At 38.8% G+C, this 24154-nt stretch overlaps 1 protein-coding gene across 2 annotated transcripts in view; it reads left to right on the top strand.

Moving 5' to 3' along the window:
• The window catches only part of ZNF277 (zinc finger protein 277), a 103741-nt gene that overhangs the window by 76954 nt on the left and 2633 nt on the right, over positions 1 to 24154 (top strand). For both annotated transcript variants that reach the window (XM_081800237.1, XM_081800238.1), the window contains exons 5-11: positions 5304 to 5395; positions 8597 to 8707; positions 11357 to 11489; positions 18345 to 18412; positions 20011 to 20107; positions 22303 to 22345; positions 23936 to 24110. In XM_081800237.1, the coding sequence (XP_081656363.1) occupies positions 5304 to 5395; positions 8597 to 8707; positions 11357 to 11489; positions 18345 to 18412; positions 20011 to 20107; positions 22303 to 22345; positions 23936 to 24110 (719 nt within the window). The remainder of the gene's footprint in view (positions 1 to 5303; positions 5396 to 8596; positions 8708 to 11356; positions 11490 to 18344; positions 18413 to 20010; positions 20108 to 22302; positions 22346 to 23935; positions 24111 to 24154) is intronic.

Here is a 24154-nt window from a genome sequence, read left to right as displayed (position 1 = left end):
AAAAATACCAGGGGTATAGAGGTTACTTCTGAGGAATAAGGGACAAAACCAGCACAAACCCCTGTCTGATCGGTTTCCCTTTTCTAAGAAAGCTGATAGCCAAATTTGGGGTCCACCTTTAGGTTTGAGTTGTGTGTGTGTGTTATTTTTATTTTTTAATCTTCAATTTATGTGCCCATCCTACCTAATTTTTTTCTTTCTTTTATTTTCATTTTTATGCCACATTGTTTTATAGCAGCCTGAGGCCAAGGTGGAGGTGTAAATGAAATAATCCCAAAGACCTCAGAAATAATCCATGATTCTGAAAGTAGAAAGCAGGAGGCCTAGGAGATCCTGCTGCCTTCCTTTGGAGGCTCTGGGCCATCGCTCTGACTTTAGTAGGGACATTTTATGTGTTCTCTGTTGAAGGAGCTCAGCCGGGCTTCTAACCTGAGAATGCCTACCTGGGTTCTACTGTGCTGCCTGTGGGCTAGATCGGGCGGGAACCTTTGGAGTGTGCTGTTTGCTCTCATAGTCACTCATACAGCCATTCAGCTGGAAAGTCTGTTGTGAATCTGAAATGTCAGTATCTAGAGAATGTTTTTCGTATCTATAATTAATAACATCAGCTTTAGTTTTCCTTCATGACATTACACAAGCTATCTCCATTGGATAAGCATCAGTTTCTGCTTTCCTGTATACAAATACTTAAAACTAAATTGAGATTTTTCTAAATTGCTTTTTCCTAAGTTGCTGATTTTTATAACTTTCAGCCTAACTCACATTTTCACTTTCTACCTATATATGTCAATCCCCTATGACTGTTGAATGCCATCTGCTCTATCTGCTGTTTCATTAATGTTTCCTCTGCCTTCGGCTTATGAATAAAGATGAAAGACTCTGCACTGACCCCTTTGCTGCCATTCTTGACATTTTAAACCAATTAGACAAAAATACAGCTTGTTATTATGACTCTTTGCCTAATACAGAAGCTGATCTTGTATTCTTACAACTGTGGTTTTTATCCAAGCCTATTTTGTAATGAAAATTTTATCTGACTTCATCAGATAAGTTTGAAGAGTTCAAACATATAACATCTGTGACTTTCTCTTCATCCCTCTATTCTATAAATCCATGAATAAAATCTAGTATGTCTACCCAGCATGAGATTTTTTTTTTTTTTTTAGAAAAATAAAACCACAAAGCTGGTAGGCTTTGATTTACACATCTTTGTGATGCTTTCTGTGGATTATCTGTTAATATTATACTTCTTTGTTTGAAAGTGAGGTAAAATATATGCTAGAACTAATCAGATACCAAGCTTTACAAAAGAAAAAGGAAAGAGAAAAGGAAAGCTGTTTTTTCTTGATTGACCTCTGCTTTCTGCTAATTTCATTTACATAAGACTTCTCTTTTTTTAAAATTATCAAGTCTAGGAAGAGGAGAGAATCCAAATAAAGCTAGTCCTTGTGTTCATTTTTCCCAATTATGAAGTTCTTCCTAGACTTGTTAATATGAAAATGAGAAAAGTCTTATGTAAATGAAATAAACAGAGAGCAGAGGTGGAGCAACAAATGGTTTAAGTAGCTCCCCTTCGAGGAAGGTCTGGAAAGGAGTTTAAAAAGAGTTTGTGCCATGGACAAAAGGCAGATCTTCGTGGAATGAACTTGGGTAAAAATTAAAGGAGTTGTGTGGGGCCTGCAAGATCAGGGATGACAAGGGCACTCCAGAGTCTTTGTCTCTCTTATTGTGGTTGTCGGTTGTGCAGGTAAACTAACAGAGTCCTCAGTACCCGCCATCACCGTGTGAGAGAGGCTCCAGAACAGAACAGCCTGGTTTTAGTTACTTGCCATTAAAGTGATTTTTCTTATTTTCCTGTCTATCCCATGCCACCTCAAATATACCAGAGTGTAAATTAGGCTCTCCTAAGAAGAATCAATTTCTATCACTTCTAATGTTTACATTCGGGTTTTACAATTCAGGGTCAGTTGATAAAACTTTAATTTGGCCAAAGAAAACCTTAAATGGTTTAGTATCCCTCTGGTTTAGACTCACAAATCTTTCGTGTTTGTGCTGAGCCAAAACCAAGGAGATACTAAGTTGAGTAAGATTTTTCTTTAGCCAAATTAGGTTATATCATCACAAGCTTGAGAAATATGAGCTAGAATGGTGACTTTTAATGAGCACTGAGTCTTGTGGACTGAAAACAGGAAAAGGCAGGGAAAGTATGGGCTCGGCCGCGGCCTTACTGTACCAGTAGTGATAGGGTTTTTTATCAAGAGCTTTATTTGCTGGGTTTTTGTTTTTGCTGCTAACAAAGTTATTGATATAGAGCTCTGAAATGTGTTTTCTTTTCTTTTTCTTTTTTTTTTTTTTTTTTAGTCAAGCCAGGCGTGTTTATAAAAGTTCAGCTTCCTTTAACAATACTTCTTTTATTTGACTTCTCCTATCCATTTCAGTTTTGATATAAGGTTCACTTAAACTAAAAAAGCAGTAATTAATATGGTCTGGTACATCTACCTTAGCTCCTTTATTTCTCTTTTATCTATCCACTTGCTACCAGCATGTAAATTTAAAGAGTTTCTTTTATATTTGCTGTATGCCTGGAGTGTTGAGCAAGGTCTTTTCTTTCTGCATGTCGGAACTCCCAACATATTCCAGTGCTGTAACCTCTGGGATCTCCATTAAGCTTCACAGCCCCTGGAAATTCCTCCATCAGAACTCATGAGTCCTTTGTACATGTACAGCTCAGTATTTCGACAAAGATCAAAAGAATCCCAGTACAGGTTTCTTGAGCTCCCTCTTTTCAGCTTTCTTCTCTCTAGTACCTTGTCCTACAAAGTGCACTCGCTTTAGTATCCTGAACTCCAGTCTTTTTTTTTTCCTTTCCTCCAACCAATGAGGTAGCTACACCTCATTTGGGTTTCACTTCCCTATGTTGCAATTTGGAAAATACCACCCAGCAGAAAACTGGCAGTGTATTATTTTATTCTTTCATGGATCACAACCCTGCACTATTACCCAATGTCTGAAAACAAATAAAATAGATGAAGCAAGTTATTTTATAGTAGTTTACAGGGGGAGGGTAAGTGTGATATCCATTATTCCATCGTGGCTGAAACCAGTTCATTGAATTGATTTTTATCATGGTAACTTCTTAATTTTTTTTCTTCACGTGGATTAGTATTTCTAGATGTTTGGTGATACATTTCCAGAAATGCCACAAGGAATTTATTAAGCTTCTAGATATTAGCTCATTTTTATGCTATTCTATAAGTATTCACAGAATCATCAGTAAACTTTTTATTTTTATTTTTTTTAAAGATTTTACTTATTTGACCGAGATAGAAAGACAGCACAAGCAGGGGAAGCAGCAGGCAGAGGGAGAGGGAGAAGCAGGCTCCCCACTGAAGAGAAAGCCCGATGCGGGGCTCGATCCCAGGACCCTGGGATCATGACCTGAGCCAAAGGCAGCCACTTAACCGACTGAGCCACCCAGGAGCCCCAGCAATAAACTTTTTAAAGTTCCTATTTTGAGCTCCATGTTGTAAGAGAAGCTGGAGAGTAGTATGCCATTCTAAGAACAGCATAAAGACTTGATTTTAACTCCAAAGAGTTTTCATATCCCTTCAGAAGACCAGGCAGGCAAACAGTTAGCAAAGAGATGATGGTAATAAACAGTGGAGATTGACATTGGCAGGATAACAATAATATCCAGCATTTAATGACCCATGCACAATTTGGGCTCTTTACATAAATTATCTGATTTAATCCTATAAACGATTCTGCGAGATAGTATTTCCATTTTCATCTTAAAAATGAGAAAACTGAAAAAGTTAAATAAAAGTTAAATAAAATATTGAGTACCACTGAGGCCAGAGTTCAAATCCAAGTCTACTCAGTGTTTCAGAGCCGGAGCTCATAAATCTTATACAGTAGTCTGGAAATGGAAATCTTGATAGAAATGGTCTTAAGTTACAGATTAAGATTTGTTAACAGGCAGAAAGCAAAGAGAAATAAAATGACCTCAAGGAATGATGGTGTGTAGAACCACCGGGGTGTGTAGAACCACATTTGATTGGAGCAAATGTTACCAAAGCGTATTTAAAATTACTTGAGTTGGGGGCGCCCGGGTGGCTCAGTCAGTTAAGCTTCTGCCTTCAGCTCAGGTTGTGATCCCGGGGTCCTGGGACTGAGTTCCTTGTCGGGCTCCCTGCTCCATGGGGAGGCTCCTTCTCCCTCTGCCTCTCTCTCTCTGTCTCTCATGAATAAATAAAATCTTTTAAAAAAATTATTTGAGATGAAGAATAACTAGATAATAGTGTAGGAGGAAAACAACGTTTAAGAAAGTTTGCCTTGGAGCAAAAAGAAGGATGGATATGATGAAAAAAGGACTGAGATCCTGGAGACCCTCTAGGAGACTTATTTATAGTAATCCCATGACTGATTAAAAACTGGACTCAAGGTGATGGCATTGGGAATGGTGGAGAAAAGTAATATAAAAGGTAGTTCAAGTGAAATATTTGTCAGAACTTGATTGCAGACTAAACTGAGGAGTATCAAAAGGAGCAAATCAAAAAGCCCACCACATTTTTGTTTGGAAAAGAGGGAGAGAATGGGAGTTGACTAATAAAAACAGGAGTAGGGAAGGATGATGAGACCCAGTTGACTCTGAGTTTCCTGCATAGCTATACAAATGGAGTGTTCTGTCAGCATTTAACAGTATAGACTTGGGGCACCTGGGTGGTTCAGTCGTTAAGCATCTGCCTTTGGCTCAGGTCATGATCCCAGGGTCCTGGGATCGAGCCCCGCATAGGGCTCCCTGCTCGATGGGAAGCCTGCTTCTCCCTCTCCTACTCCCCCTGCTTGTGTTCCCTCTCTTGCTGTGTCTCTCTCTGTCAAATAAATAAAATATTTTTTTAAAAAACAGTATAGACTTGTAGTTTTGATACAAGGACAGAAATGGAGAAATTTGAAATAATGTCAGTATTCATATATTCCCTTTGTGCTTCTTCCCAGATTCCTCCCATTCAGACTATAACATATTTCATTAGCTAACTGTGGATTTATTAAAGATAATATCAGGGGTGCTTGGGTGGCTCAGTCGGTTAAGTGTCTGCCTTCGGCTCAGGTCATGATCCCAGGGTCCTGGGTTCAAGCCCCCTGTCGGGCTTCCTGCTCAGCATAGAGCCTGCTTCTCTCTCTCCCTCTGCCTTCCATTCCCCCTGCTTGTGTGCTTTCTCTCCTCTTCTTTGTCTCTGTCAAATAAATAAATAAAATCTTTAAAAAAAAAATAATCTCAAATATCTGTTTCTACTTTACAGAAAGAAATTCTGGAACAACAGCAGCAAGAAAGAAATGATAACAATTTTCATGGTATTTGTATGTTTTGCAGTGAGGAATTTTTCGGGAACAGGTTTGCCTTTATGCATGTCTTTGAATATTACTGTTTTTCATCTGAAAACATATCAAAACATTCATAATGGTTATATAAATTAAGTTCTGTGGATTAGCTCAGGACCCTTTCATATATCAGCAATAATTTTTTTTAATATGCCTAACATCAAAGATGGACTATAGTTGCTCTAAGCAGAATAGGGGAATAATTTTTTCATTTTTTTTCTTTTATTTTTTTCCAAGTTTTTATTTAACTTCCAGTTGTTAACTTACAGTGTAATATTAGTTTCAGGTGTAGAACTTAGTGATTCATCACTTACATACAACACTAACTCCAATACCCGGGGCTCATCACTACAAGTGCCCTCTTTAATCCCTGTCACCTATTTAACCCATCCCCCCACCTCCTCTCCAGTAACCATCAATGTGTTCTATGTAGTTCAGAGTTGGTTTCTTGGTTTGCCTCTCTTTTTTCTTAAATGCCAAAAATAAATTTGTGTTTAATGTCCTAGGACTTTTTCAGTTGGCTGACAGGCAAGACCATGTACAACAAACTACTACAGACACACCCTTCTATATTGTTAACTCTAAACCTTTAGCAGTTTTTGATGTTTCATTTTTGAATATAAAAACTAATAAAGATTAGGGATGCCTGGGTGGCTCAGTCCGCTAAGCGTCTGCCTTCCGTTCGTTCAGGTCATGATCTCAAGGACCTGGGATCAAGTCCCACATCGGGCTCCTGCTTATCTGGGAGCCTGCTTCTACCTCTGCCTACCTCTCTCTCTCTCTGACAAATAAAAATCTTTTAAAAATAAATAAAATCAACAAAGATTAAAAAAAAAAACCAAAACAAAAACTGGGGTATTGATAATTCTTTACCACTCCCATCTGGGTCGAAAACCAACTGGCATACTATAATTCGGTTCTAAAACTAATCGCCCAGAGTTAGCATCAGGCTCTGCAGGTTAAAGGGCATCATCCCCAACAAGACTGCTTGCATTTTAGATACCAGCCACAAGTTCAGTTGACCAACTGACTAAAAATTCAAGGATTCTCACCAGTAATTTGCATCCTTCAGTAGTTTACAGAATGACTCACAAAACTCCGGAAAGTGGTATGCTTAGGACTGCAGTTTTGTTATAAAGGAACAGCCAAGTGAAGAGATCAGGAACAACCAAATGAAGAGATACATAGGGCAAGTTTTAGGAGGTTCCTGAACTCAGAGCTTCTGTGCCCTTTCCCCCAAAGAATCAGGACATATCACCCACCCAGCACATCAAGGTATTCACCAACCTGGAATCTTCACTGAGCTTTGATTTCCAGAATTCTTAATAAGGCTTCATCACATTAGCATGATTGATTCAATCATTGAACTTAATCTCCAGATCCCTCCCCTCTCTGAAGGTCAGGCTGGCTCAAAATCTCTACCTTCTAATCCTGTGGTTAGTCTTTTCCTTGACCAACCCCCATTCTGAAACTAGCTAAGGGCTAGTCGCCTTGTCAGCTTAACAAAGATAATCCTATCATGGAGAAATTCCAAGGATTTTAGAAGCTCTGTGCCAGGAATCAAGGACAAAGACCAGACAGATTTCTCATTATACAGCATTTGATATTTACAAATGAACATGACTTAAATACAAGTCATGAAGTTGTAACCTCTAGTAACTGGGAATAGTTCAGTGGCAACATAAGAGTGGACAGTCAGAGGGGTGCCTGGGTGGCTCAGTCATTGGGCGTCTGCCTTCGGCTCAGGTCATGGTCCCAGGGTCCTGGGATCGAGCCCCAGCCCCGCATCGGGCACCCTGCTCCGCATCGGGCTCCCTGCTCCGCGGGAAGCCTGCTTCTCCCTCTCCCACTCCCCCTGCTTGTGTTCCCTCTCCTGCTGTGTCTCTCTCTGTCAAATAAATAAATAAAATCTTTAAAAAAAAAAAATGGACAGTCAGAAAAATACCTTTTTCTACCCACTTCAAAGAAGGTGGTCTACAGTATTAAAAAACAAAAAAGCCTAGCACAGTAACTGACATTATTACCTGAAAAACATTGAGGAGAGGGTAGCTACAGATACAGTACTAATTTGAATTTAGAAAATGGTTTGGTTGCAGCACTGATGTTCAAAACACCACTAATGAAGATTTGATTCTTCTGTAGGGCAGTTGGCATAGAGAAAAATCTGTGCCAAAAGGCACTGTGAAATACTCTATGAAATACTAGTTTTATTCAAAGTTATCAGTGATAGTTAAGTGGTTAGCCAAAAGAGCGTATTAACTATGAGATTAATGAATGGGACTCCTACATACTTAAAAAAATCAACAAACATTTTCATAGGGTTGGTTGCTTTATTTTCTAAAGGAAAAAAATAATAACCCTAAAAAACAGTGATTTGGAGCCAGCTTAGTGTCCTAAATAAGCTAGATAAATTGTATAATGTGTCACTGTGTATAGTGGTTTGTGTACTAATGAGTTCCCCAAAACTGTCACCTTCATTTTATGAACTAAAGTTGTGATAAAGAGGGCGCCTGGCTGGCTCAGTCTGAGGATCATGCGACTCTTGATCTCAGGGTCCTGAGTTCAAGCCCCATGTTAGGTGTAGAGATTACTTAAATAAATAAATAAACTTAAAAAAAATAAAAATAAAGTTGTAATAAAGACCCAGTAGAATAGTATATTTTACACATAGGCATTTTTGCTATGTAAAACTTAGATAAATTAAAATTTTCCTTTTTAGCATAAACTAATCAACAGACTGGTCATGGTATATTCAGTTTATGGTAACCCTTACGTATACTTAGATTTGTTAATTGTGGGTTCCAGGTCGGTGTCTGATCGTGAGCTGACTAAATGTCTGTGATCCCAGGACATATATAGAAGGACATATTTCCCTTTGGGAGTTGTCTCTTCCTTCTCCCCACAATGAATTGGAAAAGTAAGCAAAGCACAGTTTAATAGTTTAAAGGACAGAAACCCAATTCATCTATAGAGTATATTCCTGTGCACTGGCAGATAATGGAACAAACTTAACTCACTTTAAAGAACTATTGTGATTATATGTGTACTTAAATACTATATAACATACCACTCTTTCATAGCCCAAATGTGTGTTTTAGTGTTTAACCTTTGCATGTACTTCTGATTAGTGTAATCATTATAAAAGTGCTATCCCTGACTTGATTTGTTACTAGATGATTTGTATATAATATAAATTATTCAAATTTCTTCGTAGATCTATTCTTTTGAACCACATGGCCAGAGAACATGCTTTCAACATTGGATTGCCAGACAACATTGTAAACTGCAATGAATTTCTATGCACATTACAGAAAAAACTGGACAAGTAAGTATTTTTTTCATGAAACACAACCTGAAGCTATTTTAATTTTGGACTCTTGGGAATTTTTTTTATTGTCTGTTGTGAATTTTTTAAGATTAATCTAATAGAACTAATTAATAAAATGGAATTTTCTTCTTTTTGTCTAGATCATATTGCCTTTTACTGCTTTTTAAAAGAAGTATCATATTACCAAACAGTGTACATACCATGTAACATATGCTATATAGGGTATGAAGAGTATACTCTACATCTGGCCTAAGAAATAGAACAGGGATGCCTAAGTGGCTTAGTCAGTTAAGCGTCCAGCTCTTGATTTCAGCTGAGGTCATGATCTCAGGGTCAAGTCTACTTGAGATTCTCTATCTCTTTAAAATAAATAAATCTGGGGCGCCTGGGTGGCTCAGTCGTTGGGCGTCTGCCTTCGGCTCAGGTCATGGTCTCAGGGTCCTGGGATCGAGCCCCGCATCGGGCTCCCTGCTCGGCGGGAAGCCTGCTTCTCCCGCTTCCACTCCTCCTGCTTGTGTTCCCTCTCTCGCTGTGTCTCTCTCTGTCAAATAAATGAATAAAATCTTTAAAAAAATAAATAAATAAAAAATAAATAAATAAAATAAATAAATCTTTTTTTAAATAAAGAAATAGAACATTATTAATTCCCTTGATTTTCATGTGTGCCCTTCCTCATTCATATCTCCCCATTTCTTAATTTTGTCATGGTAATTCGTTTTTCAGTATAATTTTTCACATATTTGGTAAATATATTGTCAAAATGTTGTATGTTATTCAGCTTTATGTGAGACATAACATACTCTGTGCATTCTTTTACCTTTTAGTATTTATTCACACTTATATATCATGACACTCCACTTTTCCTAAGACCATATTCTGGTGACTGTATCTAGTGGGTATCTAGAGCTTAGCTTGTAAAATAAGGAAGGAAATTCTCTAGGTCACTAAAATGGCTTTCAAAAATCTATCCACATTTTTCTCTAGGAGAGGGCCCAGTATTTTTTCTCTCAAAACCTAGGTTTTTTTGGGTTTTTTCTTTGTTTTTAAAGATTTTATTTATTTATTTTTAGAGAGAGAAAGAGAGCTTGAGTGGGGGGAGGAGCAGAAGGAGAGAGAGAGAGAGAATATCAAGCAGACTCCGCAGTAAGTGCAGAGCCCAACAACATAGGGCTCGATCCCGCAACCCCAAGATCATGACCTGAGCCAAAATCAAGATTCAGACACCCAACCAACTAAGCCACCCAGGTGCCCCTGTATTTTTTTTTTTTTTTCCCGAATGAAATCTCAGCCCACAATATTCAGAGCAATAACATTAAGAAAGAAATATTAAAAGTTCTGAGTTCAAATTCTGGTATCAACACTACATTAATGTCCTTTTACTCTTACTAAATGATCCTTCATTTATAAAATAATAACAGATGTGCTTTCTAGCAAGATTAGCATAATTTTTTTTTTAAGATTATTTATTTACTTATTTGACAGAGAGAGAGAGATAGCAAGAGAGGGAACACAAGCAGGGGGGGTGGGAGAGGGAGAAGCAGGCTTCCCGCAGAGCAGGGAGCCCAATGCGGGGCTTGATCCCAGGACCCTGAGATCATGACCTGAGCCGAAGGCAGACGCTTAACGACTGAGCCACCCAGGCGCCCCAAGATTAGCATAATTTTTTAATGCCATAATTATTTGCTATAAAAGAATATAGTTATTTCTGTGACACAAGAAATGGTTCAAAGGATGTTTAGTAGTGATGACAAAAGAATTCGAAATTGAAACAACTGATTTCACCCATTTGAGAGTTTTCATGTAAAAGGGAACTTAGATATAATCTGTGTGACTCCAAAAAGTGGAACTCTAATGACTGGTAGGGAGAAGTTACAGGCAGTATCCACTGTCAGACTTAGGTTAAGAAAGATGTTTTGTTAGCAATCTGTTCATTTTCATTAGAAAATGAATGTCAGTAGAGAAGGCAAGTAACTTGACCAAGTCTCACAGCTACTATGTACTGAAACTAGGCATTAAACCCTGCAAATCAGCTCACAGAATATGCCAAGCCATGGACTAATTTGTTGTACTCAGTGGAGGCAGCCAATGCTAGTTATCATTGTAATTATTTGAAGAACATAACTACGTTTTCATTTTTAGAAGAGATAATTTGATTAGAAAACACCACAATAGGGGCGCCTGGGTGGCTCAGTCGGTTAAGCGACTGCCTTCGGCTCAGGTCATGATCCTGGAGTCCTGGGATCGAGTCCCGCGTCGGGCTCCCTGCTCGGCAGGGAGTCTGCTTCTCCCTCTGACCCTCCTCCCTCTCATGCTCTCTGTCTCTCATTCTCTCTCTCTCAAATAAATAAATAAAATCTAAAAAAAAAAAAAAAAGAAAACACCACAATAATTTTTGGGTATTAACTATCTTTGTCACAGTTTGACTACATAGCCCAGTTGGCCAATGTAGCCAACTACAAAATAAACCAAGCATGCATCCCACAAAGCTGAATGAATGAAGTAAGAGAGGTTCTGACAGGGATGTCGTATCCTACTTGAAGATTCTGTAACCTAAAATGAATAATCGTAAGACTTAAAAATAAAGGACTTTTGCAGCAGCTTTCCAGGAGACTTGTGTAATCTGTCAGTGTTTGTGTATTTTTTTAGCTTGCAGTGCTTGTATTGTGAGAAGACCTTCAGGGACAAAAATACACTGAAAGACCATATGAGGAAAAAACAGCATCGGAGGATTAATCCTAAGAACAGAGAATATGACCGATTTTATGTCATCAATTATTTGGTAAGGCTTTCTCTTCATAATTTAAAATTTGATTGCATTTCCACAAACAAAAATCTTTCTAACGGCTGTCTAATATTTAAACAAGCAATTAGTATAAAAGTCAAAATGTAATCGAGGGACACTTCCAAGCAGTGATTAGCTTCGTAATGGCTAGTTTACAAAGCATAACTTGATTTGGTTTGTCTTTGATTTGCCAGATATTTACACAGTAAAAATGTCATGTCTCTAGAATTCAAAGTGATCTGGACCAAAAAAAAAAAAAAGTAATAATAAACATAAAACATTTGAGTATCTACATACTCTTGCTCATTTGTTATATTATCTATTACCTTGAGTCCAGAGACTTCTATATTCTATTCAAAAACCATCTTTTGACATCTGGATGTACTAGGTGTCTTATGCTAGATAACTTTTTAAAAACAATCTCTTCATGGGGCACCTGGGTGGCTCAGTGGGTTGGGCGTTCAACTCTTGATTTCCACTCGGGTCATGATCTCAGGGTTGTGAATTTGAGCCCCTAGTCGGGCTCATGCACTGGGCATGGAGCCTCATTAAGATTCTCTCTCTCCCTGTCTTCCCACACACCCCCCTCAAAAAAAAAAAAAAAAAATCTCTTCTCTCTTCCCTCTCTCCCCATTAAAAAAACCCTCCTTTTCCCACAAAAAAAATTTACCATCCTCCTTGGCCAGCTTATCTTTGATGGAAATTTTAGAGAAACCAATCATTTCACTACACAAGAGGACTTTGATTTGTATGGCTAATAGAATGTAATAATGGTGTTATCACGTCAAGGATTTTAAATACATTGAAAGTTTTCCTTGCCTAGAAACCTCAATATCATTTCCTGAGCTTTTTGGTTAAGAGAAGGTATTCAGTTGGAGGCAAGTGTCACTAGGGGGGCATTTAGAAATGGAAGAGGGGATTTCAACTGACACAATGACTGGGAGTTCTACTGGCCCTGCCCTACTCTGCTGAATTTAGGGGTGTACATAACAAAGGAAATAATCCACTCGTGTAAAGAAAAGGGTTACATAACTCTCCACTTGAATTAGGAGAAAGGGAGTTGTTTCAGACACTTTTCTTAAGCAAATGGAAATTATTTTTTTCCTCTCAATAGGAATGAATTAGAATCCAAACTCATGGCCACAGAGGGCATAATTGATTATAATCAACCATTTTATCAATTGGACAGAAACAAACATATCCTGAAATATGTTGGAAATCTCTTGGTGGGGTGGAATTTTTGTCTGTTCTAACTAATCCTTGTAGAGTTAAAATAAAATTCCGCTTGAGAAGCAAGTTTGACATGTGTTTGAAGATTGACTCTGAGAAGTTGCCATGATCTGCTACAAATGTTTTACAACTAGCTAAAGGCAAAGGCACCCTTTGAGTCCTTCAATTTTCTCTTGAAATCACTGTCATTAATTCCTAGAACAAATGCTGCTTCAGGACCCAGCCCAATCCAGTGGGGAGTGGACTTCAGTGTTAGCTCTAAGAAATATCAGCTATTGCAGAAAGCTGTGGAAGCAATTTAATAGTACTTCCTTCTGGGGATCTTTTAAAATAATATTCGAGAGCTTGGGACTAGCGGAAGATTATATATATAGCTGGAGGTATTTACCTTTTAGAGGAGACTTCAAAGGGACTGTTCACTCAAATTTTGCTGGCACTTTTAGAAAAGTATGATGCTTTATTCTCTGGGCATCAAGTAGTACGTCTTTCAAAACTGAAATTGTCTGCAAGGACCAGCTGTCTCTAGATGGGCATGCTAGATTATACCACCCACTGAGTGCCCAGATATGATGTGGCATGAATCATAGCTTAGGAGCAGTGTTTCAAGAAAACATGAAGACTGTAATAGTATATAAAATGAAAATTAAATCATTTTAGGAGAATATTGATAGAAGTAATTTTTTCTTTTAACTAGCAGCATTTGACTACTTGCTATATGCCAAGCACTGTCTTGTATATTATTAAGTCATTTACTCTTAACCATATCTATATGTCACAGATTTTATTATCCCCATTTTATAGATTTGGAGAGTAGGCACAGATCTTTTCCCAGAGTCACATAGTTAGAACAGGATACTTAACCTCTCTGTGTATCAGTTTCCTTCGCTTTTTCCTCAGTTGAAATAAGGTACCTACCTCTTACTTTTTTGGTTGGGTTTTTGGTCAAGTAATGATGATGAATTCGTAATGATCTATTCACCACCTTCTTGCCTGTTCTCTTTTGTACTAAACTAGAAAGTGAGTCAAGGTCAAAGTAAAGCTGACTTTTTAATAAGCTCGTTAAGGGCTCTGACCCACAACCTTAGCCTTCTTAGCCCTGTATGCTTTCCCACTGAGGTAAATAGCTCACAACAAGAAGAATGATTTTAAAAACAAAACCTAAAATGTTACGATTAGCCTTAGCATTTTGGAAATTATACAAAATTACCTTAGAAAAGAATTGAATTAGCTAATAAGGTCTCTAAAGATGTAGAAATGTCCTAACGTAGAGAAGTGCTTACCAGAAGTATCAACCTTAATACCATCCTGAGTAGTGTTGTAGATAAAAGGTATAATATATAGAAGGGGTATATAAAAGACTGTTCCAAATACTAATACTGTGTAGTTAGAGAAAAATGAGGGTCAGAGATTGCTCAGCATCATTTTAGTTTCCTTTCAGACACCATGAATGAAAATACTTAATATTTCACAGAAATATTTAACATGAAGAATAAATTCTTCTAAAAGTTTACTTAAGCAATGAATAATGACATTGCTTTAGTTTTAAAAAGGAAAAAAAAATGCTGACAGACACTCACTGTGTATTCCTCTGCGGAACAAGGCTGACATGAGTGATGAGTGTGGGGCCAAAGAGAGAACTGTTGTATTAGTCGTCAGGGTCTGCACATCCATTTCTCACATCCTCTTCCCTGCAAGAAGCACTTCCACTGGCGTCATACATTCTACATACATTGGAGTGCCTTCCAGTACCAGACACTGGTGGAGCAGGAAGAAAAATATTACAGACAAGGTGGCTGATTTAAGTCACTACTCAGAGAGTTTAGAGGTCGTATGAGAGACAGACATGTAAGCACCTAATTTCAGCGCTTGGGGGTGGGGGGTACAAAGTTAATGCGTGGGCCTCTCCTGTAGCAGCTATGTGCCCACGGGGTTCCTCAACTCCATCGGAGCAGAATCTCCAGGCAGCAAGTGAGGGCAGCACCCAGGGTATCCCTGGCAAAATGCACTCTATAATCATCATCAAGGGTGGGAGCGCTAAGACACGGAGGGTGTTTTTGACTCTCTTCTGAGCTCAGCAAATTGATAGATTCCTTTTTCTTCCTTAGGTGAGATAATTTCCGTACTTAATAATTCATACCAGTTTTTGAATAATAACAGACTTGCAAATACATAAAAAGTCACTATGCATAGTCTAGATTACCTACTACACGTTCTCTGTTTTCTCACAAACAAAAGTGTTCGATGAAGAGTGGACCAGGATGGTCAAGGGGACAATTTCCCAGGCAGTTTCACGTTCAGATGCCCCTGCCATCATCACTGAGCCTTCAGCTACCTATTCCTAAGGCATTTATGTTTCAAGCCCTGAGTTTTCCTAAAGGAAATTATTTTTGCAGTGGTTTTGTCATTTTTTATTTTTTTTATTCTTAAAGATATACAAAGCCATTTGTAACAAAAGTCTGCTCTTAACCTGTTTTTCACAGTTTTAGTATAGTTCTTTCTAATGAAATTATTTGTATTTAGAACACTTTTTTTTTTTTAAAGATTTTATTAATTTGAGAGAGTACAGGTGGGGGAGGGTGTGGCAAGGGGGAGGAGCAGAGGGAGAGAAAGAAGCAGGGTCCCTGCTGAGCAGGGAGCCAGACACAGGGCTCCATCCCAGGACCCTGGGATCATGACCTGAGCTGAAGGCAGACACTTAACTGACTGAACCACCCAAGTGCCCCCATTTAAAACACTTCTCAACTAGAATTTAAATTAAAACTTGAAAAAAATAAAACATTTCTCTTTCTCTGTTTATAATGGGTTTTTCGTGTAAGTACATATATAAGTGTCTGTGTTGGAGCGGTGGGGATGCTAGATGAAGGGGATTTATATTTTGTTTTTCTTGTCCACCCTCTCATTGATCATAAACCATCTGATGTAGGGGGTTGAGGGGGTGTGCTGAACATCTCTACTGACGTGCCTTCCAAACTTTGTTTTTCTTGAAATCTTTGCTTTCCTAACGTGATTCATTACCAGGCACAGCATCTTAATTAGAGAGTTCTGTCTTTTTTTTTTGGGCGGGGGGGGAGGTCTTATTCCTATAATAAATCATATATATTTGACTATACAAGGCAGAGCATTCTAGGAAAGCCTGGGCCAGTGTCACATGCAAACCACTTGTTTCTTAATACACTAACGAACACCAAGTTCCATTTTCCTCTCAAGTGGTAAATGGTTAGTGCTGTTGCCTAGGAAAATCCCTACATGTTATACTGAATACTTGCCAAATAGTATACTGAAAGTTGCAAAATAATGCTTTGGGTTTGGAAGTTTGACACTGAAAGCTATTCTATGTCTCTTTGGCCAAAACATTTATTGATAAGCAACATTTGTCCATATCATTGAAAATGGTAATACCACAGATGGCCCTTCTTTGAATAATGTCCTGCAACAATGACCTTAAAGTACAGGTCCAGAGAGATCTAGTAATCCATGAAAGATGTAATTCATCACCAAAAATTCCAACTAACAAGGATCCTGTTGGCAGTGTTGAAGCCATTCCTCGTGTCCATAATGAGGTTCAGACATTTCATGATAACTCTGGGAAGTACATTATAGAGTCCAAATTAACTATCTCTAATGACATTATGGTAAATCTCTGTGTGTCTGAGTTTATGCATCATTTAGCTGATAGAGAATGACAGCTTCAAAACCTCTCATTAAGTTGATGGATGATAGATTTTCTTTTTTCCCTAAATCATAATGGACCTTGTAGTTCTTTGTTTTTGCTTAAGTGAATACCTTTTTTGGGAAAAGAAGCTCAAAATTGAGAATAAATTTTAGTTATTTTTTTCCAAAAGAGGAATATCAAACAAGAATGTCTATATTTATAGCAGGTCAGGTTGGACTTGACTGTAACCATAGTTTAGCTGCTTGGAAAGGTGTCCATTATTGTTCCTACATCCTTCTTTAGTGCACTGTCTGCTTTTGCATGGCACAGTGGTAAAATTGGATGGAGAAAGAAGAAAAGATAAGAAAGAGGAACAAATGACTCAAGAATAGAAAAGATAAATGGTTAGGCCAAAAGAAATCATTCCTGCTCATTACTCCATAAAGTTTTGCTGAAACTATGACTAAATTTGCCAGACATAGCCCTAAGTGGGTGCAACTTCCCGTGAACTGTGAGAGATAAAAGGGATTGAAGTAGATATTTGAGCACTTAACTGTTGCCTGCAACCGTGTACTTTATATACAGGGATACCTTGTTTTATTGCACTTTGCTTATTGTGCCTCACACGTTTTTACAAACTGAAGGATTGTGGCAATGCTGTGTTGAGCAAGTCTATCTGCGCCATTTTTTCAACAGCATTTGCTCACATCAGGTCTCTGAGTCACATTTGGTAATTCTCGCAATAATTAAGGTATATACATTGTTTTTTTAGACGTAATGCTTGCACACATAATAGAGTGCAGTGTAATCTAAAAATAATGTTTATATGCACTGGGAAACCAAAACATTCATTTGACTTGCCTTACAGTGGTAGTCTGGAACCAAACCTGCAATATCTCTGGGGTGTGCCTGTACATGAACTAATTTATTTAATCACCTTACAAAAACCTTTTGAAGTAGGATCCAAATTGGCCTTAAATCTTTAGACTTTTTCTGTTACAATTCAATTTAAAAATACTTTCTAGTACTTACTGTATGCCTGGCTCTGGAAATGGACATTCTGGTGGAAAAAACGAATAGCAAATGAGAAAACAAATAGATACACAGAACTGATTTCAGGCAGTGATTGATGTTTAAAAAAAAAAATAAAACATCATAGGGGAATAAAAAGTAACTGGGAGCAGGGGTGTTGCTTTAGACAGAGGAGTCAGAAGAAGAGGTGGTAACATTTAAGCAGATGCCCCCACACCTGAGCCACACAGTTATGTGAGAGAGCAGTGTTCAGGCAGACGTTCCAGCAAGTCCGGAAGTAGCCGGTGGAGGTGAGTTTGCTGCTTTCAAGGGACAGCAGAGACACTGATCTGTCTGGAGCAAACTGAGCCAGAGAAAAAGTGGTGGTACATAAGGGATGGAGAAGGAGCCGGAGCAGATCTTCCAAGCCATGATAAGGCCTCTGGATTTTGTTCTAATTGCGGGAAGAAGCCATGGGAGGGTTTATACAGACAGGGAAGTGTCCTTTAGAAAGATCACTGTGGTTGCTGTTTGAAAAATAGACTGTAGGGGCCTTGGGGAGAAACAGTCCGGCTAGCTCCCTGTTCCACAGGCCCCAGCAAGAGATAGTTTCGGGTTTTTAAAAAGGTCCCCAAGAGATTCTACTGTGCGTCCAGGGTTGAAAAACTGGTTTACATTTAAGAGAAAGGAATTTGATTGAAAGAATATCACTCCTTCTCCAAGAAAAAAAAAACATATTAAGAGCATTTTAGGATACATCCTTCCTTGTCACTGAAATAACTCTTTTAATAAATCCTACTTGAATTGATTTAAAACCAGTGAGTATGTGGTCTTGAGTGGGTTTTTTATGGGGTTTTGTGTGTGTGTGTGTGTGTGTGTGTGTGTCTATTTTCTCTCTCCTTTCCTCTCTTCCCCCTGCTCCCTCCATTTCCCTAATCTCTCTGTTCTTCCCACAAAAGGAACTTGGAAAATCGTGGGAGGAAGTTCAATTGGAAGATGATCGGGAGCTGCTAGACCATCAGGAAGAGTAAGACTTGTTATAGCTGCTAATTAATTGCTGTGTTTTAAGAGTAGGAAAACATTTCTTTAGTTTGGTTTAAAATTATTATTCTGAAGAGAATAGAAATGAAGAAAATTTTCTCTCTGAGTCATGCATCCGTCCATGTAATAGTGCAAAAACTTGAATGCAAAGTAACTTTGACATAAAAATCACTAAAGCAACTGTTACTCCAGCCAAATAGTGTTTTGCCATTAAAATTGTTAACTGAGGGGTGCCTGGGTGGCTCCGTCGGTTGAGCATCTGACTCTTGGTCTTGGCTCAGGTCTTGATCTCAGGGTTATGAGATCGAGCCCTGCATCAGGTGCTATGCTCAGTGTGGAGTCAGCTTGTCCCTCTCGCTCTGCTCCTCCTCCTCTGTCTCTCTCAAATAAATAAATAAAATCTTTAAAAGTAAATAAATAATAAAAAAACTTTAGGGGCGCCTGAGTGGCTTAGTTGGTTAAGCATCTGCCTTCGGCTCAGGTCATGATCCTGGGGTCCTAGGATGGAGCGCTGTGTCTCCCTGCTCAGCAGGGAGTCTGCTTCTCCCTCTCCCTTGGCCTTCCCCCCTCCCCCGCTTGTGCTGTCACTCTCTCTAATAAATAAATAAAATCCTTAAAAATAAATATGTAAATAAATTAATAAAAATAAAATTTTTAAAGTTTTTTAAAAACTGTTAATTGAACACACAAGTAAAATATAATGCAAAGAAAAATACATTCCATTGGTGTTTTGCTCACTTGGTTGGTGCCCAGACCTTGAAGTTACACAACCTTTGAACTCTCCATGCTGCTTATCATTGGAGTAGAGAATGTAACAGAATTAAAGTTAACCTCGTTCCATGTTCATCCCATTGACCTAGTTAAAACATTCACAGCTTCTTTCCTTAGAATTACAAGCTTGGGAAGTGTTCTTTTCAACCTAAAATGATTACCTGTTATTCATCCGCTTTTCCTTCAAAGCTGCTTTGCCTTTTTTCTCTCCTGGGATTTCAGTTTTCCAGGCTTAGGAATGACAAGAAGTTGGCAGTGTCTTAAAAATAAATGCAGGACTGGTAACCTGGGTCCTGTATGGTTTTTGACTTCTCTGTTTACTGCCAGATTTAACACTTGCCCCATTTAAAATGATCAATATTTCTCACATGAAAGATATATGGTTTGCCTTTTTAAAACACACCATTTGTCATGCAGAGACACACTCCCAGCATCGCACCTCACAGCGTGTGTACTTAGTGGTTGTGACTAATGAGAAAGCATCTACTGATATGCCTCTTTTGCAAAGTAAACCTAGTTGTGTCAGAAAGACATTATACTGATTCTGTAGTAAAATAGCTGCTCAGAAGAGAAGCAAATAGAAGAAAATAGAGCAGCACCTGTTCGCTATTTATATTAATTTCATGGTGCTGCTTTGAATTTCAAAAGCTGTATCAAAAAGTCATAATATGATGTGACAATCTTTACAAAGATGTCAGAGTTGAAAGAGATTGGCAGGGTTTCCCAGCGAGGAGGAAGTAATACCAAGTGACTGCGTAGTACACCCTCTTAATGAGGAGAATCTCTTTATTTGCTGTTTGCTTTTTAACACAGTGACTGGTCTGATTGGGAAGAACGCCCTGATTCTGCTGTCTGCCTATTTTGTGAAAAGCAAGCAGAAACAGTTGAGAAATTATGTGTCCACATGGAGGTGAGATATTTTAATTCATTTGAATTTTGTTTTGTTCTGACAAGGGGAAGCTGATCATGATTGCAATCTTAAAAGCTTATAAATTTAATTTGTCATTATCCTATTCCTAAAAGTGCTGTAAGCAGGGCACTTGGGTGGCTCAGTTGGTTAAGTATCCAACTCTTGGTTTCAGCTCATGTCATGAACTCAGAGTTGTGAGATCGAGCCCCACGTTGGGCTCCACACTCAGCGTGGAGTCTGCTTGAAAGATTCTCTCCCTCTTCCCCTCCTCCTGTGCTCACTCGTGCCCTCTCTCTCAAATAAATAATTTTTTTATTAAAAAGAACGTGCTTTAGGCAAAAAAAGAAGAGACAGGCAGATCCATCAAGGAGAACCAGAACTCAGGGCAATTTAGTACAATGCACAGGATCTGTGCAAACTGTTAGGGTGGGATTTCACAGACCACTGATGCCATCCTACCTCTGAGGTGTTTATGAGATAGTTCTAGTTTAGAATGTGGGGCCTGTAACCATGATTAACAGTACTCAAGACATGGACAGGTTCTGAGTCTTTTTTCACTGCTTGTTGTGCTAGTGAATAAGGAAAGCGGGAAGGGGAAAGTTCCCTTCACCAAGCCTTGAGGGAAATGGGGCAGGGGGACATGGGGGATGTAGAGGCAGAGAGGGTACAGGGTGTGCTTGTGCAGCTCCTACCGTTTGGATTTGGAGGGAAGAAATTTGAGGGTATTTCCAGTTCATGTGTTCCCTTCTGGATGCCATTTTTATGTTATAATGAAGCTTGAAGCTAGTAGTTCTAAACCTTTTTTTCACCCCAGTATATCTGAGAGATGACACACTCCCAACATCTCTGATCCTCGGCTGGACGGTGGGGGTGAGGAGGGGAACATCTAATGAGTCATGACAGTATCGCAGCTTGGGGGTAGAGGGGTGATTATAATAAAAAAAATATTACTGGATGATTCTGATGTGCTCTCCCTACCCTCCCCCAGCCATCTCTGCCAACAGTGACACAGACTATCCTGTTTCACCCACCTTCTCCCCACTCGCATTCAGAAACACTGTTCTTAGTTCCATTAAAAAAAAGAAACTAGGGGCACCTGGGTGGCTCAGTCGTTAAGCATCTGCCTTCGACTCACGTCATGATCCCAGGATCCTGGGATCGAGCCCCACATCGGACTCCCTGCTCGGAGGGAAGCCTGCTTCTCCCTCTCACACTCCCCCTGCTTGTGTTCCCTCTCTCGCTGTGTCTCTCACTGTCAAATAAATAAAGTCTTTTAAAAAAATAAATAATAAATAATTTTTTAAAAAAAGGAAACTAGAAGGTGTGTGAAAGGCCTTGAGCATTTACCCTTATGAAAGCAGAGAGTCGTTTTGTCTGAAACAGGTTGCTAATAGTTTATGTGTATAGTTTCCAGTGTTTAACTTTAATTCATAATATCTTAATATCTTTGAATTGAAAGGAGTCTTAATACCCCAACCCTGTGTAGGAATTTCCTTTGCAACATCCGTGACCTGTGTCCTCAGCCTCTGCTCAGTCACTTTCAGTCATAAAGTACCATGGAATTCCTAATTATCGTGCCTCTGATGTTACACTGAATGCCTTCATAGGGAGTTAGATGGTCTTCATTCTCTGTAAGCTTTTAAGTTCAAACATTTACCCAGATGGACGATTACACGAGTGAAACAGAATAAGGCTGCATTGTAAAAATCAAAAGAAATGTAATTTACGGGAAGATGTCAGTGAAGAGAAATTTGCATTAAACAGCATATTTAACAGCATAAAATGAAAAGCAGATTTGTAAAATTACCTATCTGCTTGTGTAGCAAAGGACCTATATCCATAATTGTAGTCCAGGCACACAATGTAGTAAGTAGGGCCACATCTTACTAGAGACTGAGGACACTTTTGTCAGACTGCAGAATGCATACATAGTAAATTGTGAAAACTGTAGATATAAACTGTGAATAATTAAAATGTTTGAACTGATTGGCATGACTTGTTTGGACTGTGCTTTAAAAAGTAGTTGGATGTGGTGGGGGGAAGCAGTTATATTTCGAATACTTCAAAAGCAGAACATGATGAACAGACTGAGTTTCAACAGTGTTCAAACTCCTATGAATAAGCCGTCTGTTTATAACTTCATCCTAAAAGATTAAACAATTTATATGCTCACAGATATTCATTCCTTTTTTTAGGATGCTCACGAGTTTGATCTCCTTAAAATAAAGTCAGAACTTGGTGAGTTTGATTCAGAAGTTGTTTTCCATGATGCTGCGTTTTTATACACCATCCTGTAAATGATGCCTGTGTTCAGTAGTCGTGATGAGAGAGTGCACAGCCAAAATGTGTCTCTCCACAGATGGTCTCACGGGATTGCCTGAAGCAATGATTCACAACCATTTTGAACTGTAATATTCAAATATGGTTTTTTATTTCATATGGTCTTTCTTCTTTCCTACATATATGAATGCTTCAAATAAAATACAAGTTAAGGGTTAGTATCTATTATAAATAAAGTGGAGGGAGCTAATGGAAAGACCATGGATTTTGAAGTCAGACTAGAGTTCATATTCCAGCTCCAGCACTTACTGGCTGTGTGACATAAGGCCTCGGGTCAACAGAACGTGAAGGGAGTAGATAATGTATATAAAATACCTACTGGGGGCGCCTGGGTGGCTCAGTTGGTTAAGCGACTGCCTTCGGCTCGGGTCATGATCCTGGAGTCCCGGGATCGAGTCCCACATCGGGCTCCCTGCTCAGCGGGGGGTCTGCTTCTCCCTCTGCCCTCTTCCCTCTCGTGCTCTCTCTCTCTCATTCTTTCTCAAATAAATAAATAAAATCTTTAAAAATAATAATAATAAAATAAAATAAAATACCTACTGTACTGCTTGGCAGTGTAGCTAGATTATTTATCACAGATGGACCCAATTGCATCATTCTCAGTATCAGTATGATGGAAAGATTAGGGTCATGAAGATGTAAATTACTGACTTGCTAATGGATCAAAGACAGTAGAAAGCTCACTTCCCACACCTCAGCTTACTACTTTCCTAGACTCTGGAATGTGTTGCTTTACTTTGCTATTCTTACAGACATGTATATATGTCAAATGTTGGCTCTACCACCCACTAGCTGTGCAACCTTGGACAGTTTCCTAATAGATAATGTGGGTATGACAATACTACCTATGTGGTTGAATTTTGCAAGAATTAAACATACTAATGCATGGAAACTGATTAGAACAGTGCCTAGCACATAAGCCCTATATAAGTATTGGCTGTTATTGTTTGGTATCTATTATTCTTTTTTTTTTTTAAAGATTTTATTTATTTATTCATAAGAGACAGAGAGAGAGAGAGAGACAGGCTCCCCGCTGAGCGAGGAGCCCGATGCGGAACTCGATCCCAGAACCCTGGGATCATGACCTGAGCCGAAGGCAGACACTTAACCATCTGAGCCACCCAGGCACCCCTTGTATCTATTATTCTTTATAATTGTACTGCCTCTTCAGGTTGGTTAATAAAGAGAAGTGGCTCGGGCACTTGGGTGGTTCAGCATTTGACTTCGGTTGACATCGGTTAAGCATTTGACTTCGGCTCAGGTCATGATCTCAGGGTCCTGGGATCGAGCCCCACCTCGGGCTCCATGCTCAGTGCAGACTCTGCTTGTCCGTGTGCCCCTCCCTCTGCTCGTACTCACTCTCTCTCCCTCTTTCAAAGAAAATAAATCTTTTTTTAAAAAAGGAGACATGGCTCTTTTAAAAAATTATAACAGTACAAAAATGGGTCTGACCAGTTGTCTAATGATTGTATAAACTATCATTTTCAGGATTAAATTTCTACCAACAAGTGAAACTGGTCAATTTCATTCGGAGGCAAATTCACCAATGTAGATGTTATGGCTGCCATGTGAAATTCAAATCCAAAGCAGAGTTAAGGACTCATATGGAAGAAGCTAAACATACATCACTGCTTCCTGAAAGAAAGACATGGGATCAACCAGAGTGAGTACTACTCAACCAAACATACACTTCTTAGCTCCATATCC

This window comes from Leptonychotes weddellii, chromosome 12 (assembly GCF_054177405.1).
Source record: "Leptonychotes weddellii isolate Sample4059 chromosome 12, ASM5417740v2, whole genome shotgun sequence".
In the NCBI taxonomy this organism is placed as follows: Eukaryota; Metazoa; Chordata; class Mammalia; order Carnivora; family Phocidae; genus Leptonychotes; species Leptonychotes weddellii.
Note: the sequence above shows the minus strand (reverse complement) of the source record. Positions and strands in the feature narration are given on the sequence as shown.